General features: G+C 41.3%; 2 protein-coding genes across 2 annotated transcripts; one reads left to right on the top strand and one right to left on the bottom strand.

Moving 5' to 3' along the window:
• Window positions 1-78: 78 nt before the first annotated feature.
• Window positions 79-12,097, top strand: smarcal1 (SWI/SNF related, matrix associated, actin dependent regulator of chromatin, subfamily a-like 1). Its single transcript, XM_020090186.2, has 17 exons — window positions 79-860; window positions 941-1,250; window positions 1,749-1,799; window positions 1,939-2,193; window positions 2,296-2,346; window positions 2,443-2,626; window positions 2,869-3,019; window positions 4,746-4,907; window positions 5,387-5,452; window positions 6,430-6,570; window positions 6,906-7,124; window positions 8,304-8,374; window positions 8,567-8,669; window positions 9,036-9,218; window positions 10,371-10,471; window positions 10,677-10,773; window positions 10,922-12,097. Exons 1-17 carry the CDS (start codon window positions 495-497, stop codon window positions 11,114-11,116), a joined length of 2,706 nt encoding a protein of 901 aa, XP_019945745.2. The 5' UTR covers window positions 79-494; the 3' UTR covers window positions 11,117-12,097.
• On the bottom strand, window positions 12,002-18,834 carry nme9 (NME/NM23 family member 9). Its single transcript, XM_020090187.2, has 17 exons — window positions 18,606-18,834; window positions 18,442-18,499; window positions 18,037-18,140; window positions 17,864-17,935; window positions 17,043-17,159; window positions 16,878-16,962; window positions 16,646-16,728; window positions 16,450-16,542; window positions 15,565-15,719; window positions 15,049-15,245; window positions 14,684-14,828; window positions 14,245-14,352; window positions 13,905-14,056; window positions 13,652-13,796; window positions 12,741-13,006; window positions 12,485-12,571; window positions 12,002-12,164 (listed from the first exon to the last, which is right to left on the bottom strand). Exons 1-17 carry the CDS (start codon window positions 18,636-18,638, stop codon window positions 12,094-12,096), a joined length of 1,971 nt encoding a protein of 656 aa, XP_019945746.2. The 5' UTR covers window positions 18,639-18,834; the 3' UTR covers window positions 12,002-12,093.
• Window positions 18,835-19,036: the final 202 nt, after the last annotated feature.

The raw sequence follows: 19,036 nt of genomic DNA, 5'->3' as shown, positions 1-19,036 counted from the left end.
GCTTTAAATCTAACTTATATCCAGAGTTAGTGTTGACAGCTATTTTTATGGCTGCCTCTCAACATCACCCAGCAACCACCGTCTCCACGTGCCTGCTTGTTTTCCTACGTCACTTCCTGCGCGGCAGATTAAGATACATGCCAGCTGGTTGTTAACCAGCTAAATGGATGCTAACTTCACCCATTAGCTTTACGACCTTACTTTCCGGTCTGGAAACCACATTGCTGACCGTCTGCTCTTCAACGAATGACTGCTAATGTGAACCCACCACCGCTGTGACGCTGCCGGGTACATTTAGAAGAGTTTCTGATCTGTTAGGCTAGCCGCGTTAGCTGCTAGCGTTAACACCAGCAGTGGAGGGAGTGAGTTCCAACGTCTTAGCTCTGAAAGCACACATGGGTCTCCACGGATCACTTGCTAGCAGGTGACTAGATGCATTCGTGAGCTCCAAGCGAACTCGTCTTGAGTTTATGCTAGTTAGCGTTTAGCTCAACATGTCTCATCAGCTGACTGCAGAGCAACAGCGTAAGATCGAGGAGAACAGGCGGAGGGCGTTAGAGAGACGAGCCCAAAGACTGGGACAGGCTGCCAGCATCAATAACCAGCCCTCATTTGGGCCCGGTAGTATCTCAGTACATAAACAGGCCCCTGCACAAAGCCTGGCATCGGATCCTGCAGCTCTGGTCCATCACAGAGACTCATCCTGCAGCTCAGTCTCTGCACCAAAGCTGTATGTTCCACCCTCCAAACATCAGCCACAGGGCTTCAACAACCAAAAGCAAGGGCCAACGCATCATCAGTCTGTTAATGGCAACCAGATCAACCAGAGTAGGCAGCTTAACGCTACTACTAAAAGACAGGTGAGATGTTGAGTCATTTATTATTTGGATGAAACACAACTTATCGTTTCCCTAACACCTTTTGCCGTCTTTCCTTATAGATCCAAGTAATCGACCAGGTAATGGTCGGCGGGGGACCAGCTCAGTCAAAACCTAACCTCTCCTCTGGCAGCTCTGGTGGTGGAGCAGCCAGTTCTTTCTACAAGCAAGCGACGTCTAAACCTGCTCAGAGTTATGTGGCACAGCTCCCCTCATGCTCCTCCACCTCCAACACTGTAGCTGCTAAAAAACCCTCCATCTCTGTGAGAGGAAGATGTGTACCCCACACAGAGGACAGTCGTTTCAGAGTAGAAGTGGGCTACCACGCAGAGCTCATTGCTGTTTTCAAATCCATCCCCTCCAAGAACTATGGTAAGTATCTGCCAATGTAACTGTTTTTTATGCTTTGGCCTTTGAGTCATAGAGGGTGCACTTTACAGCCATAGATTGTCTCATCTTTATGTATAAATGCACATTTTTAGAAATAGTACAGGACTGAAAATACTTGGGCAGCATTGTAAATTCAAAATGTAGCTGCTACTTAAAAACAATATTCAAGGGAGACAAAATATGCATAAAAGGTCTCTTTGTCAAACTGTATTATGTTCTGTAGCAGCTGGTGTTGTAATTTTCAAATAATACCAAGCTTTAGTGCTACAAGGCATTTGTGCACATAGTCGAGATAGAAATACTGAATGTGCTATTGCAAAAGCAGTATGAATTCTTCGTTCTAGCTAAACCTTCTGGATTTTCCTTTGTTGAATAACTCAAGTTTACAAATGTTTCATCCCTTAGCAGTATCAATGGAATAGCAGATTCCAGAGTCCTTCGGGGATATTAAAGTTGATAAAGTATTCTTCTCTATTTTAGACCCTGCAACAAAGATGTGGAACTTCCGCTTGGAGGACTATAAGCAGCTAAGTGTGTACATTAGTAAAATATTAATGGAGACATTCACTGATTTAAAATGTAAAAAGTATAATAAATATTAAGGCATGACAGGATATTTATTTTGTCTGATTTGCTGCTGCATCTGCCCCATCTTGACTTTGCGTTGCAGTGGAGGAGGCAGCCTCTATTGCCTCTGTGTCTCTGAGGCCTCTTGAAGGAATGGAAGTGGTGGATGTTGCTTCCTGCCGAGCTCATAACAGTGGAGCGCTGGGGGCGCTGCTGAAGCTGTGTAATGGCTGGCAGAAACCTGGTGCCACTCTGCAGGGCCAGTGCATCTTGGTTTCTCCAACCAAGTTTGAGGTTGACATTGGTTACAATGTTGATGTCATCGCAGCATTCAAGAAAATGCCAACAAACAGCTATGGTAACAGTGACTTCATGTGATAAAATTAGATTTTTCTGTTGTATTGACACTTTATGGCCTTTGATGCTGAATTGTCTGTTGTTTTGTGTGTGTGTTTGTCAGACATGAAAACAAGAAAATGGAGCTTCTCGCTTGTGGATTTTAAGAAACTCAGTGAGTAACAACATTTGCTTTATTGAACAGGTTTATCTCTGTTTTGTCTCTGTTGCATTTGCCATCTTGTCTGACTGTGCTATGTTTCATACCAAGTGGATCTCCTTGGTGGGATAGCAGCAGTGGAGGTGGAGCCTCTGCCCAGGGCAGTAATCCAGACTTTCTCTGCCAGGTTTGATGGGACTGAAGCCAGGTCTTTGGACGTCCCAAAGGCAGACCTCTCCGCCATTGACCCCTTGCTCACCAACAGCCTTATGCCCTTCCAGAGGGAGGGGGTCAAGTAGGTGTCTTTGAACTTCCATCAATGCTCGGTCTGCCCACTGTAGCCAATAACTCAATACCAGGAGACAGCTTCTTATCTACAATTTGCTTGGTCTTGTGTAAATGAAGAGATGCTTATCATAATGAGTCAATATTTGTGTGCCATTCCTTTGTGATAACAAATGAGTCGATTATAATGGTTTGATCTTTGCAAGTTCCTGCTGTAGCTTTTAATTTCTGTATTTGCTCATGTCCCTTTAGTTTTGCAGTGTTTAACCAAGGCCGCCTGCTCCTGGCTGATGACATGGGTCTGGGAAAGACCGTGCAGGCCATTTGCATAGCAGCCTATTACAGGAATGAGTGGCCCTTACTGGTGGTGGCTCCCTCCTCCGTACGATTCACCTGGGCTGAGGTAATAACATTAGCTGCTTCTGTTACTCCCAACTGTTGTGCATGAAGAAAAGTAGCTCATTACTTACTGGGTTTTAAGAGTTTATCACTTTGTGGGCAGGCACCGTGTTAAGGAAATCCTTCTATTCTCCTCTGACAAAAGCTATGCTAGACACATTATAAAGCTGGTGTCTGCTTGAAGCTCTCTGCATTTGAAGAATGTTAATACTGGTCCCTGAGGACTGCTTGCACACTGTTAGGTGCTTCATCCTCAGTAGGAAAGATGGTAGTATTGAATTTCATCCTTCCGTTTATCTGTCTCATGGGGGCAGATGTGTTGCTAGAAGTGTGAAGCATTGATTTTTGATGGAGATGCCTACACAGCTAATTTATTTTGCTACTTTTTTTTTTATTCTCCCTCACTGATAATCTGCTTTTCCTGACATTAAAGCTTTATATTTTTAGGGAGGTTATGTTTTCAACCCTGTCTGTCTGTTGGTTTGTATGTTTGTTTGTAAGTAACAAAAACGACTTAATCCAAAAATGACCATGAACGAGCCCATTAGAATTTGGTGAGAATCCAGATCAGGGGGCAGATCCTGGATTTTTTTCACAATTTTCTTTACCAGTGTGAGAGACGGCATTTATCAATGCTGTCACAGTTTTCCCACGGAACCATTAATGATCTAGATGAAAAAATCAGGGAACTGATATCAATGTGTTTAATATGTTTTGACTTGACTAAATTTAAGGGTACTATTGGGCTTTGGTGGAGGTATGGGCTCTACTGGGTGCCATTCTAGTTTACTGTTGTGGTTAGTGTTTAACTAATATATGAATTTGTCTGTAAAATGTCCCAACAAGCTGGGAGCTGTCACGTAATCCTTCTTTTTACAGTCTGTGCTTGAAACATGAAACCATGAATTGATTATCATAATAGTTGCTGTTTATTCTTTTGTCATTTGACTAAAATATGCATCTATACATGTGTATATAAATCTTTTTTCAGACTTGTATTTTTGCAGATATTAGATATACAGACAGGTTTAGATCTTTTACCACAAAAGCCACGCCTCCACACTCGATGTTTGAAGCCTCACTGCTTTTTTGTCTGGGTTTTCCCTCTACAGTGTCAATACTCATTTTACAATTCTTCTCAGGTGTCTGTTTTTTGTCCTGAACACGTCCCATGTGCTGCAGCATCTATTTTCTGCAGCAGCATTAACAGGCTGCAGTAACAGAACATTTCAGAAGCTCTCTACTTGGCCTTCTGTCTCTTGACAAGACAAGACAGTCTGTTCTCTAAATAGATATCTTGGATCAAATACAGTCCCCCCAATCAGGAGCTGGAATCACAGAGCAGAGTTTAGTCAGTTACTCTGTCTGGCTCGGCTCTTATCTGCACTGTTAGTCTTAAGCATTTGGCCAAATCTACTGCAAACATGGGAGCTATGACTTGGTGAGTTTAAGCCAGGTTGACAAGGCAAATGAGATGTCAGAAACATTTGGGCCACAGCATTTTTATTTTCCCCAAACCACACAATTGATTGTCTATAAATGCAGACCCTGTGATAGTAGCTAGGAAGAACTATGACATTCAAACCAGCTCTCAGCCATAAGATCATTCTCTATGATGTTTATTACACATTTCAAAGATTCACATTAGCAATGCCTGAAAATCAATAGTGTTAGTCTGGTGAGTTCGGTTCACTCTGCCTCTCTGACATGATTCTTATCTCTGTGTGTAGGCCTTCAGACGCTGGCTCCCCTCCCTCAGTCCTGACAGCATCAATGTAGTAGTGAAGGCCAAAGACAATCTGCGCTCTGGTTTGGTCAACATCATCAGCTACGACCTGCTGAGCAGGATGGACAAGCAGCAGCCAGGAGACCCCTTCAATGTTCTCATCATGGTCGGCTGTATATTATTTGGACTTGGCTCAGAATCCTTTATTCACCTCTTTCAGTTTGACAGATTGGTTTTTGAAACAATTTTTTACCTTTAAAGGTCAAGTGGTTAAGATTTAGGTGAAAGGAATTTTTGGCAGAAATTGAATATAAAATAATCCTAATGATGTTTTCACTGGTGTGTTTCATCTAAATTGTATGAACTGTAGTTTTCTGTACCATAGAAAGGTCCCTTTATGTTAAAAACTTAATATTTACATGGAGGGGGTCCTCTCTGTGGAGGCCGCCATGATTTTTACAAACTGGACAAACTAAAACCGTTTTCATGACAACTTAAGTTCACTACAGGTTCTCATGTTTGGAAGGTGAGGTGAGGAATATGCAGCTGCAACATGCAACTTCACCTCTAGATGTCACTAATTCTACACACTGAACCTTTAAAGCAATAATGTTGTGAAAACATTATTTTTGTCATTCTGTGCAGGATGAGTCCCATTTCCTGAAGAACATAAAGACGGCTCGGTGTAAAGCAGCTTTACCTCTCCTGAAGGTGCTTTTCTTTCTCTTCTCTTATCTAAAATTGTGTTTTACAATTTAATTCAAATAAGTAATATTTTCACTTGTTTACCTGACTCTGCAGCATGTCTGAAAAATACCCGAAGAAGTAGATCACAGAATACTTAAGTCATTCTGTTCAAAGAAACAAATTCACTTGGATATTGAGGTATAATTTTTAAAAGTTTGTTCACAAATAATCTCAGCGTCCATTGGCTGTCTTGCCAGACTATCAGTTGATTAGATTATCACAGCAAACCAGATCTAGGATTTCTGCCATAAGACAATTACCTTTTTGTTTTAATATTCTTTGCCCCTTATGTTAAACTCTTAGTGATTGAGCCAGTGACAGGCTTGCTTTCCATTTTGGTAGAGCTGCAAAGTTAGCACAGTCGCCTGACAGCAGGTTCCAATCCAGGTTCGGCCGTGGAGTTTGCATGTTCTCTCTGTGTCTGCATCGGTTTTCTCCAGGTACTCAGGCTTCCTCCCACAGTCCAAAGAAATACAGATTGGGGTTAAGATAAGTGAAGATTCTAAATTGTTCAGGGAGTGCCGTCTCTCGCCCAATGTCAGCTGGGATTGGCTCCAGCCGCAGCGACCCTGATAGGATATACGGTATAGATAATGGATGGATGGATGGATGTTGACAGAGGGATGCACCCATGGATGTATTTCAGATCTGAATTCAAACATTCAAATCCTTTAGGACAGTTGTTGCGAGTTTCCAAAAATGTCTGAATACCATTTTATATCCAGCAATGTACAAATGCATTATGGCTGTATCACATTATAAAGAGGTTCCTCATAGATTTGCATATATTGTAACACTATATTGTATAGTGAAAAATATAAAAATATATATGAAGTTAAGTATGTATTAAAAATGTTAAAATATATTATGAAATAAATGATCTTGGTCGGGTTTACTTTCTTGTCAGCAGTGATGTGATGAGTTGTTCTTTTCATCTTCAGGCAGCAAAGAGAGTGATTCTTCTGTCTGGGACCCCGGCAATGTCCAGACCCTCTGAGCTCTACACCCAGATTCTGGCTGTCAGACCTAACCTCTTCCCTCGCTTCCACGATTTTGGGATGCGCTACTGCCAAGCCAAGCAGGTAGTTTAATCCTGACGGGTTCTTATTTGAGCGTTAGTAGTGGTTTTTGTGTTCTCATCTGGACGGAGATATTTTGTAAATCGAAGGTTATGAGAACGGAGATTTTTTCAAATTCAAATCCTTTAAAAAAATATCTGCAGTAATGTAGACAAGGCCGATAATGATAACAAGCTGAATGTATTTTCAGCTCTTTCTACATAGAACACTAACAGTTAAGTGTACTGGCCAATTGCCACATGTCCCCTTGTAGCGCTTGTCAGTAGCGCTTGTCTGTCCCCCTGGCCATTATTTTCTTTATTAATTTCTTCTCTTCTTCATCTTCCAATCCTCTCCAGACGACTTGGGGCTGGGACTACTCCGGCTCTTCTAATCTTGGGGAACTGAAGCTGCTGTTGGAAGAGTCTCTGATGTTGCGCCGTCTCAAATCTGAAGTCCTGTCCCAGCTTCCTCCTAAACAGCGCAAGGTTGTCACGGTGACCATAGATGGGATCAGCACCCGCATGAAAGTGGCACTATCAGCTGCTGCCAACGAGTTGTCCAAGGAACATAGCAATGTAGGTTACACATTTTTTCTAATTTCTTAGAAAAACAAGAAAGATTTATGAACTTCATATCAACCAGCCCGTTCCTTTAAAATGCTCTCTGTAACAAGCTGCACAAAACTATTACACATAACCCAAGATTTCATATAAATGAGATGAGTATGTTGTTGTCGTGGTTGTCATTGTTTAATGATGTGTACTGTTTCCTAGCTGTTGCTCTGTTGTTTGTATTGTAGGACATGAGAGTGTGAATGTGAGTGTGAAACTGAATTTCCTCTATCAGAGACAATTAATTAACTAACTAACTTCCTAATTTAACTTAAATAGAGTGCAGGTATTTTTTGCAGTCAGGAATTGATGTAAAACAAATCAGTCGTCACTTTATTTGGAAGAAATAACATTGGAAGAAGTAAAATACCTAAAAAAAAAAAACATTGAACAGATTGCATCAGATATTTTTTTAAAGACCAGGGTCAATTCTGTTGCAATAACTACAGAAAACTGTAAGATACTGTTGCTTTGAGAGATGTCATAAAAGTTTCTTTATAAACCCTCTCTGCCAGATCATTTCGAAATGTTGGGTCAAAATGGTTTTTCCCTACCTTTTGAAATATGAGACAACAAAACTTCAGGATAGAACGTTTCTGAGAAATCATCTGTCCACCATAAAAACATTGCACATTTTTTGTCAAGAGGTAGATGGCCGTGTCGTGACATTTAAGATTTCAAAGACTGAGGATTCTTTGATATTTCATATCTCTTGTATGTATAAATAACTACCATGATACTAAAATACTTTATAATAAAATAAATATGTTGTAGGTATATCATGTTAAACTTCCCTCAACAGCACACATGTTCTACTATTTCTTTGAAATAAAACACAAATGTATTTTCTACTTAAAATTGAGTCTTTGTGATTTAAAAATTCATCACAGTCAAGAAAAGGCCTAACAGACCCTTGTTGAGCCCAATGAGTCCTTTCAGGCCTCAGACACGTACAAGTGCTCTTAAACTGACCCAGAATCCTCCAGAGAGCCTTGTTTTAAGTGTTGATACCCTCAGACGGGAACGAGTTGTTGAGCTTGATTGTGCATAATCCCACTGCTCCTCGGAGTAATGGGACTCCTATCAAATCATCAAACACAATTCTGTCAGTTCTTATCATAGGTCATGTCTTATCTGTTTCAGAAAAAGGAAGAGAAGCAAGCCCTGCTCATCTTTTTTAACCGCACCGCTGAAGCCAAGCTACAAACGATTATGTAAGTGCAGACCCCTTAATGATGGGGATCAGTTCAGCTGAATCATCTTACATTTGGTCTAATCAGAATCTTTTGTGAGATCATTGAGATAGCTCTGGAACTAAGATAAGAGTGTGAAGAGACAAAGACAGAACATTATAATTTGCCTCTTTAAAAATAGTGGAGAGCTGTGTTTGTGTCTGTCACTGGCAGGGAGTACATCACGGACATGCTGGAGTGTGGGAGGGAGAAGTTTCTAGTGTTCGCCCATCATAAGTTAGTTCTGGACCATATCTCCTGTGAACTGGGGAAAAAGGTGAGTAAGATATAATCTACAGAAGGCTACATATGCAAAACAACAGTTTGAGTTTTTAGTGTGTTCCATGTCCCAGGATGCAGGGTTTAAGGCAGCGGGATGTTCCCATATGTGAGACTGTGCCTTATATTGTAGCCAGCCACCAGGGGGCTTCGAGACACTTCGCTTCCTTTTTGGGGAATTGTCATGTTGTCGAATGCTATGATATATGATTTAAAATTAATAAGAGTCGGGTTGGTAAAATGTGTTTGTTGATTTGCTCTGGCTTTAAACCATTGGATTCTGAATATATTTTAAGAATAAGTGTTGTGTAATTGTACTGAAAATGGTACAAGAAACTAGAATGATCTTTCGCTTCCTCTGCAGAATGTCCAGTACATGCGTATTGACGGGGCCACGCCATCAGTTGAGCGCCAGCAGCTGTGTGAGCAGTTCCAGTACTCGACTAAGACGTGTGTAGCTGTGCTGTCCATCACTGCAGCGAACATGGGTCTGACTCTGCACTCTGCAGACCTGGTGATCTTTGCTGAGCTCTTCTGGAACCCCGGAGTAAGCCACATCACGATGTTACAGAAAAATACTGCACATTCTTTGAAACTCTTTTATTGGAAATGCAATTTATGACTTGGTTCCAGCAAATCTCTTTTAGCCTCTTTAGGTCTACATGTAGGATTTACTGTAAAGTTGAGACAGACACCACCATCAAATGGCAGATGGTGCCGCAAGTAAGATTGTAAGCAGCTAAAAACAGATATTTGAAATTGGAGGAAATATAAACTCAACTTAACTGAACCTACAGTAAACTGAAATTAAAGCAATTCTATGAACCTTTTCATCTTAAAATAACCCCTTCAAATAAGTTTGATGATATTCAGACTTGGAATAGAGAGAATGGTGCTGCTTTAACTCCCATTCCTCACCCTGAAAGTCTGTTCTTGTTCTATGTGACCTTGAGCAGTTACAATCTCCTGTGAGAAGTGTGGAACGGATAGTCGCAGCTTAAATTGTCAGAATCAGGCCCAGTTCAAGAGTAATGCTGAACTGTAGACCAGTTAAGAAGGTGGAAGACTTTAAAAACCAGCATTTGTCTCCGATATTCAGTAAGAAAACTTTTTAAAACATGAAGAATTCTATTTATAATCCATTGTAATTATAATCCCATCTAATGGCTTGAACAATGTCAACATCAAAGCTGCACATGTGCAGCTTCTGTCCTGTGTGACAATGTTCGGTAGTAAATTGTGGTATTAGTTTGCAAAGATAGGAAAACCAAGGACGAGACATTCAGTATGTAAATTGGAGCAGAACTTCTCTCTATTTGGCAGCAAATTTTCTTTTTTCAATTTAAGGGTTAACATCTCTTTGGAAATAACCATTTCTCATTGGAAAATCAGTCCACCTCTGTCTGTCAGAGGAGCTCGTTCACACCCCCGCACTCTCCAGGGTAACAGTGGAGTGGGGAGTGATGTGAAGATGTTCCACGGAGGCAAACCTTCAATTCTAAAATATGTGTTAGAAAGGGGACAAATGCACAAAGAAGCATAGTAGTGTTTTAATTCCAGTTGTTAAATATCAGCCATTTTTAACCTGGTTGACCTTTTACAAGCAACCGTCAGAGTCATTGCACCTGGATGAGGACAGGGAAGATTTAGTAATATAATACGTCAGGTGTTAGTTTTTTGTATTGCCTTTTCTCTGCAGGTTCTCATTCAGGCAGAGGATCGGGTGCACCGTATTGGCCAAACCAACAATGTGAACATTCACTACCTGGTTGCCAAGGGAACTGCTGATGATCACTTGTGGTATGTGTCAATCCTGACGTGTTCCATCTCTGAGGATTATCCTGTGTTCAGACTGTTTCTTCTCATATTCACAAGTCGTCCACCACTGCAAGCCACTGAGCCAAAACTGAAACAGTGGGGGGGCAGATTAATATGCATACTGTGAGAAACAGTGCATTAAATGGTGTCTGCTCTATTATCGTCATTTATTTATGTCTTGCTTCAGGCCAATGATCCAGGGAAAAATGAACATCTTAAAACAAGTGGGTCTTTCTGAGTCAAACCTCTCAGCCAACGCAGTGAACTCCAGCTTCCACTCTAAGGTAAATCCTGCATATGTGTATAAATAAATGACATGTAATAATGTTAAATAACGCTCACACATGTTTATGCATGAAATACATTTACATGAGATTACCAATAGAACATAGCTATATGTCTGTAGTATCTTGATTATTTGGGTTTGTCTAGGATCCAAACCAGAGGAGCATCATGGATATGTTCCAGAGATCTTTCACAGCTGAGGACGACATCGACGAGGCCATGTTACTGGAGGCTGTAGACGACTGGGACAACGCTCTGCCTGAAAACACCTCTGGACAACACCATGGCATGAGCCGACAAAGCCCCAGCAAAGGGAGCATCAAGGAATATTTCAGCAGATGACTTTTACCGACAAATTATTTTAAGATAATCTTGTCCTCGTTTTCTGCCGATCATGACTGATGTGAACTTACATACTTTTGCGAATGTTTTAGAACATGCAAAATAATAGTCTAATAAACCTATATATTTTTTGCTAATAAGAAAAATAAATAAATGTAATGCAAGGTTTTTAGAATCCTTCTTAAACCTGACTGCTTCACTGTGGTGACTGCGTTTCCTTTTTAAGTCTTTCAAGTGGTTTTTATGGAGGACCACAAGTGTCACTGAAATAATAGAAATTCAGTTTGTGAATTACATTACATTTCATTTAGCTAACGCTTTTATCTACAATGAGTGCATCAACCATGAGGAAATTAAATTCCATTATTATTTGATACATTATTTAATGCACTTATTGGCTGTTTTAATGTTGTTTTTGTGATCCCAAATTTGATTTGAACTATTTAGTAATGTTACCAATTAAATATTTTACTTTGTGATTCAGTCAATTCATAGATCAATACATCAATTAATTAACAAATGTTGATGCCTATTTTATTATGGTGCCTTATTAATTTTGTGACACTGGTGGTCCTCCATACTAATAGAGCCTAATCATTCTTACTCATTGCCACAGTAGTAAAAACTATTGTAGGTAATTCAAGATAGACTGAACACAGTGATGTGTGGTTCTCTGGAACAGTGAACAGTTTGAACAGTGAACTCTCGGCTGCTTTGTGGTGACTGACTGACCCATCAGCTTTTGTGATGATCCAAGACAACCCTTATTTGTTCCTAAACATAAGCTCCAGCAGTATTCTGAGAAGTTAACCCTCTGTTAAGTGATACCTATGATTTGCTTAGGATTATACTGCCTCATAATACCACAAATAAAAGGTGGAAATGTCAGATGGATCTATTTATTTTGTCATGCTTCATAGAAAACATATTGTGGTATATGCTATGATGCGAAAATAATAAAAAAGAAAACATTAAGTTCAAGCTGAGCGCTCTGGATCGTCATTCTCTCCTCTCTGTGGACTGCAAGGATTTGAACTTTGTGGGTCGGCTGCAAAATAAAAAAAAAGATGATTAGATCAGCTGAGATTCTGTAGATCCTGCAACCAAAAATATCTGTTACATTGAATGGCTGAAACTGATCGGCTAAAGAATTTGCTCAGATGCAGCATTTTATCTCCCAAACCATTTATACTCGAATTAAATGGGATCACAGAAAGGCATTGTACTTATGCACTGAATTTGCAGAGGCATGTATCAGTTGTGTATGTCTTCATGCCTTTCTGAACAAGAACCTGTCCATGTTCAGTCTTGGATGAATCATGGTCTTTAATTGGTGCAGCTAATGTATCAGTGGAACTCATCTCATACCTTCTTGTTGTTGGTTTTCAGACATTTCTTCACTCTGAGATTGTAACATTCCTGTGTTTTCTTCTGCAGAACTGTCTTCCTGTTCGACTTAAAGAAACACATTTTTTATTTTAAGTATTTCAACCAGAAAAAATATGGCTAAATTTGACTATTATTTCCAGCAGAAGCAAGAACCAACACATAAAAAATATCAGAACGAAATTGTTATTCATCTGAAACCAGATGGAAATGACTGTCTCATGCATCAGATCATTACCTGAAATCGTCCCGGCACCCTGTCCATCACCAGTGTTGTTCTCTGCCTCTGTGCAGATTTCACCGAAGATGAAACGGATCTTCTCTGCTGCGTGCTGCTCGTTTGAGGCGCCGTGGACTGAGTTGTGGAGAATGTCGGAGGCAAAGCGGGCCCTCAGAGAATCCGGGTAAGTCTCCTTAGCTTGGTCAGGGTCCGTGGGGCCCATCATGGCCCTCCACTCCTCCACTGCATTTTCCTTAGTCAGGAGAAGCATCATGCAGGGCCCCCTGAAACAAACAATGGCAGCATGTTCATATTCATGTAACAGACAGAATGTTGGGTCATGGGTAAAGCCTGACATGCATAGAGAGAACTACTGAAACACCTTGTTGGATTATGAGATACATGTTATATAACAACTGGCTGCTGATTGATTTTCCTTCACCTTTCACCAATAATGCATTTGCCATCTTTCAAACAGTGAAACCGTGATGCACCTGTCAACGTATTCTTTCTGTTTACTGACAGACTCATAGAACCAAATAAAAAACATCAAGAAAAGGAAGAATTCAGGCTAAACCTAAGCTTACATTGAGAAATAGCAATGGGAAAGGTTATCTCCCAAGCTGAAGTGCCCAGCTGCACCCGTCTCTCTGCCCTTTGTGTCCGAGCAGTTGTGTAACCACCAAGTAAAGAGGCCAATCGGAGCGGAAGATAAGTCTAAAATCTAGATGTGCTGTAGAACTAAGAATGAAATTGAGATGGACTTTCTCGCCAGTTGCCTGAGGCCACCTTGATTCGGAGCTGCTATGATTACTGTAAAAACAAAAGTGCAAAACTTGCAGCAGCCACAAGGATGAGGGTCGGTCTACTTTGGTCCCTTTAACCTGCTGCGGAGACCAGGGACAAACTAAACGACAGGTGAAACTAACCGACACATGAATTCCACCAGCTGGCCGAAGAAAGGCTTCTCCCTGTGCTCTCTGTAAAACTCCTCGGCCATTTCCCTTGACAGCACCGTCTCCTTCAGCTGTGTGACAGAGAAGCCACCAGCATGGATCTCCTCCAGAATCTTTTCTGATAGAAGGAACAAAAGAAATGTTGTTGTCAATCGTCATCTGTGCATCGGAAGAAACCAAAGTATATTTGAACATTTCTATATTGTTCTAAATGGGCAGATAGAACCTTTGTGTTCCTCCATGGCGTCTGGTTTGATAACTGCCAGCGTCCTCTGTTTGGGGAAGAAGAAGTCGATCTCTCGCTCTGCCTCTTCTTGGCTTCTACTGCCGTGCAGCTGGTTGATGGTTTCATTCTCCACAGTGAACTGGGCCCTTAGACTGGTGCCAGAATTACAGGTGTTACTGAGCTGTTCATATATTTGAAATAAACTCCAAGAGGTAAGAGGCAGTCATTATGTAAGCAATCTGTATCCATTGGTTTTCAGCTGGAAAGGGGGGTGTAAGGGTTTAGTTACTCTTTAAACACAAATTTGTGTAAACTCATCTGACAGGGTTCCACCACTCACCAGTCAGGACTCTCCTCTTTAGCTTTCTTAACGTCAGCAGGACCAAGGATGCTCCTCCAGTGGTCTACAGCCCCTGTTCTGGCTAGAGCCAAAGCTAGCACCGGCCCACTGTAAATAGACACAAATAAACCTTTGCAGCAGTAAGCTGCGAATTTCATCTTTCTGTGCGAACCCGTCATGTTTACGTGGCTTTTCTCCGGGCACTCTGTCGTCCTCTCACAGTCCAAAAACATGTAGATTGGGGAACGATTAATTGGAGACACTAAATTGCCTGTCGGTGTGAATGTGAGCGTGACCTGTTGTATGTCTCTGTATGTGATGGACTGGCCACCTGTCCAGGGTGTACCCCGCCTCTCTAACTGGGATTGGCTCCAGCTCCCCCCACAACCCCTCAAAGGATAAGCAGCACAGATATTGGATGGATGGATGTGTAAAGTACCTGGTCATGCTTCTCAGCAGTGCAGGAAAGTAGTCCTCCTCAACATGTTGGAAGTAAAACTGTCTGACCTGCTCCTCTGTCAACATCACCTCTCTCTGAAGAGCCACTGAGAAACCTGAATTGTGGATTTGGGCCAGGATGTCTTCTGCAGAACCACAGATATGAACTCTGTCATTTACAGTGTTGATATATTCTATTATGAAAGAGTTTCTCTGCTGTGATGTGTTAACTGCACCTGAGCCACTCAACACCTTTACTGAATGAATCAGGGAGCAGTCCCACTACGCTGACATAATCCACCTTTTGCGTGTATCTGCACTCAAACACGTGTGTTTTTGTGCTTATGCGTTTGGCACGGGCCCCACCTCTGTTCTCCCTGGCAACGTCAGGCCGGATAAGAGCCAGCGTCCTCTCCACACGCTCTTCCTCCCCATCCTGCTCCGTTACCAAGGCCGTCCTGAAGTTGGGGAAGAAGAAGGCGAGCTCCCTGCTGGCCTGGTCGCTGTCCTCGCTGCCGTGCACTGCATTGAACAGTGGCTGTGTGCCGTATTGTGCCCGCAAGCTGCAGGAAGCCAGGGGGGAGAGAGGAGAGCAGAGCAGATGGTTGCTCTGCTGGTGCTCGACCAGAGAGAAGCATTATGTTTGGGTGTGTCTGACGGAGCGGGTGAGAGAATGTGCCGCTCACTCTCTTTTCCAGACTTTAAATTGAGATTGTTTCCCACTGTTGCAGTCAACGGTGCATGAATAAGTGTCTATACAAACAAATATTTGTTGTAACAATGACAATTTCCTCATGCTGCATTACACTGTTTAATGATGATGTTTTTCTCAACTCTACTTTTTTTCTAAAAGGAGCATATGTATAATTTCCAGTAACTAACCTTTCTGGCTTTTCTCTCCTGGCTTCCTCGACGTCTGCTGGGCCGATGAACTCACGCCACGCTGGCACGACATTGGCAGAGCCTTCGACCTGAGACAGCACCAGAATATGGGAGGGACCGCTGGACATAAACTGCACCAAGTCCTGAAAGCATTCCTGTGAGCCAGCATCATAAACACACACAGGCACATGCAGAGACGAGGACAGACGGATACAACATGTAAATGAAAAGAGAGAAAATAGAGTAGAAATGATTTTGTAAAAGACACGAGAAATATTTGACGGTGCAGGCCATTTATACTTTCTATCATTTCATGGACATGACACCTTTTTCTGGATCATGTAGCCTCATCACAAACAGTGAGATAAGCAAAAAAAAAACTGCTCATACAGCAGCTGTGTTGTGCAGAGATTCAGATGGAAGTGTGATGTGCTGCAGACTAATTGAAATGTTTTTTTTTATTGTGTGTAACTGCTCTCTCAGGATATTGACTCAGAATACAATGACATCATCAGTCTGACAGGTACATCAGTCCCTGCAATAAACAATAACCAGGACATCTGTATCTGTCAGATGTACGGTCGGCATCTTGACATATCTACATCACATATATCACATATATCATATGTAATGTAGGTTTTTCGTGTTACTTTTACTCACATAAGATGTATTTTTAGGTATCTATGCCACTTAACCTGATTTTTTGCAATGTAAACGCCTTTATTTTAATTATTCATGTGCTTATCATGATATATTGTAAGGTGCCTATAAAGGTGTCAAGAAATCACATTTATTATATTATTAGAAGATGTCTCACCTCCTTTCTATGAATATTATATTTTCCTTTTTCAATTATAGATTTTTTTGGGTTCACTGTATCAATACCTCTGCTGCTTTGTGTTGGTAAAAGTCTCGAGCCTCATCCTCAGTCAGCGTGCGCTCCTCGTGGGCCAGGATCTCAAACCCAGCATCTTGAATCTAACCAGGGGAATCATGTCAGAGCGTAATGAAATAATATCAGCAGGACGGCTCGAGACAATCTTGTCTTCCCAGAATGTGAGCAGTGTTTGTCTTTGCGTACCTTCATAATGATCTCGTTTGCTTTGCCGTGAGCAACAGCATCTGGTTTGATGATGGTGACTGTGTAGGATTTACTGACAGGAACTGGTGAGCAGTTTGAAAGGTGGTCAGTATGGCTGATATAATTGAAAATGGTTCACGGAGGTACCAGTAAACGATGGTAATAACATTAACAACAATAACAACACCAATGACAATTGACCAAAAACATGATTATACTGTCTCCACAATACCAGTTATGCTTTCTTCATATTCTGACAGCTGAGGTGTCTCCTCCTCCTCTGTATTCTCATCAGTCAATAGACCATCATCCTTAACCTGAGAGACACGACATAAAAACACTTGCTGGACTTGACAGTCTATAAACACTTGTGCAACATGTGCGTGTGTGTGCTCACCACTTTGCGTTCACCACCTTGCTCCAGGACCATCTTCTCCTTGGCCAGTTCCTCTACAATCATCTTCTGGAGCAGAGGCGCGTTGGCCCCTCGCAGCACAGCCACCAGCTCCCCCCCCTTTTCATTCAACAGAAGAAAAATACAGAAAACAACAAAAATATATGAATATATGCTCAGGAATGAGGATAACACTGATAGCAGAGATTTAACAACAAATAACATGAAATAATGTGCTGAGAGGTCACAACTCTAGCTGGCTCTATTTCCTGGCCCACATCATAAGCACCTGAGTATAAGAGAACACATATACACACCAAAAAATATATAAATATATACAATATATATATATATAAATAATAATGAATAACCACTGACGTATAGACAGAGATCTAGATATATCTATTCATAATGCACCCCTCAGTTTACAGTGTCATTTTTTCTGTATGACTCCAGCACCAATAACATACTCCTACTACATAATCTATATCTAATTTACTCACAACTCCCTCGTTCCTCGTGGTCTTATTTTCCTCCACAGTGCTCACGTATACATATTGTATATGTATCCCAGTGGGAGCCACTAAATATTTTATTGGTACCTGATTCAGACAACAACAATGTTAATCACGACCTTAGGTTGTGTAACGTCGAAAATATCTAAGCAAATAACACTGAAATAACTAAGCAAATTTTATGGAAGAATATGTATGATAAGGATGAAAAGGTAAAAACGAACAGAGACTTGATGGTTCATGCATATATGTGCTAAACCTTTAATACACATTTACTGTAAAAACATGCATCCACACACACACACTTACCCCATAGAAGAGGAAGGTGGGCTCACATTTCCCACGATACCTCTCCAAAGCATCGATGCTGTCTGCCTCGGCCTGCACACACACACACACACACACATTCAGGTTTATTGATTCTTACTCAAAATCATTTTTTTAATTCTTCGATCTAAAAAATAAACATGTCTTTTTCTTACTGTGGCAAAATGCAGTAGATCATCACCCAGTTCGTTCTTTATCTTCCGTAGCAGACTGACCACAGCTCGACAGGGACCACACCACTGCTGGTTCACATCCACAACTAGAAGAAGAAGAAGAAGAAAGACAGTGTGACAGGAGCAATAGAGGATAACCATTGATTGATTGATTGACTGATTGATTGGTTGATTATTTTATCCCGTCATCATCACATGTTGCACAACAAGTATAAACAATATAGACGCTGTAAATAAAGTCCAAACAACCTTTACATTATATCATAGTGACTGCAGTTATCTCAGTGAACACAGGGGGGCAGCAGCACACAGGAAATTACTGTTTACAGTGATGCGTTCACGCTGAATAGGACATAACAGCATCTCCATTACTTCTGAGGATCCTACCTGTTAAACCTTTGGTGGCGAGCATCTCCTCCCACTGCTCTTGGTTTGTGACACACGCCTGGACAAGAAAACCCAGATACAAGTTACTAAAAGCAACTTAAAGCATCACAGGAAGAAGCAAACTGTGCTCATGGGGACAGAAACCATGCTGTGCGCTCTCCAACCTGCAGACTCGCATCTTTCTTCTTGGCTGCCATTTGATTGTCTCGTCAATTCAACAGATGTATTGACCCAGACCGATCGACTTATGCGTTGTGTAAATAAGGCTGATTAGCTGGAGTGCTAATACACACAGATGCTAATGTATCACGTCTCCTCTGGGGCCGCTGCTCGCGCTTGTTTGGACCCCGTCGGTTGCTTAGCAACGGCGCCTTCCTCCTTTTGAAGCCACGTGACTTTCAATCACGAAGCTGAAAATGTCGAGTCGTTGTTGAGGAAGTTGAGTTGATTTCTGTTTGGTACATCTATCTATCTATCTATCTATCTATCTATCTATCTATCTATCTATCTATCTATCTATCTATCTATCTATCTATCACTTCCTTTAGCTATCACACATTTACACACCTGTCTATCTATCTATCTATCTTTCTTT

This window comes from Paralichthys olivaceus, chromosome 10, assembly GCF_024713975.1.
Source record: "Paralichthys olivaceus isolate ysfri-2021 chromosome 10, ASM2471397v2, whole genome shotgun sequence".
NCBI lineage: Eukaryota > Metazoa > Chordata > Actinopteri > Pleuronectiformes > Paralichthyidae > Paralichthys > Paralichthys olivaceus.
Note: the sequence above shows the minus strand (reverse complement) of the source record. Positions and strands in the feature narration are given on the sequence as shown.

Coding starts and splice junctions, on each gene's coding strand:
- nme9 (XM_020090187.2), bottom strand. CDS start 18,638: ATGGCAGCCAAGAAGAAAGATGCGAGTCTGCAG. Junction 13,797..13,904: donor CGCCATGGAGGAACACAAAG/GTTCTATCTGCC, acceptor TCCTTCTATCAG/AAAAGATTCTGGAGGAGATC. Junction 12,165..12,484: donor TGAAAACCAACAACAAGAAG/GTATGAGATGAG, acceptor TTTATTTTGCAG/CCGACCCACAAAGTTCAAAT.
- smarcal1 (XM_020090186.2), top strand. CDS start 495: ATGTCTCATCAGCTGACTGCAGAGCAACAGCGTAAGATCGAGGAGAAC. Junction 2,347..2,442: donor TGTGGATTTTAAGAAACTCA/GTGAGTAACAAC, acceptor TTTCATACCAAG/TGGATCTCCTTGGTGGGATA. Junction 10,774..10,921: donor ACTCCAGCTTCCACTCTAAG/GTAAATCCTGCA, acceptor GGGTTTGTCTAG/GATCCAAACCAGAGGAGCAT.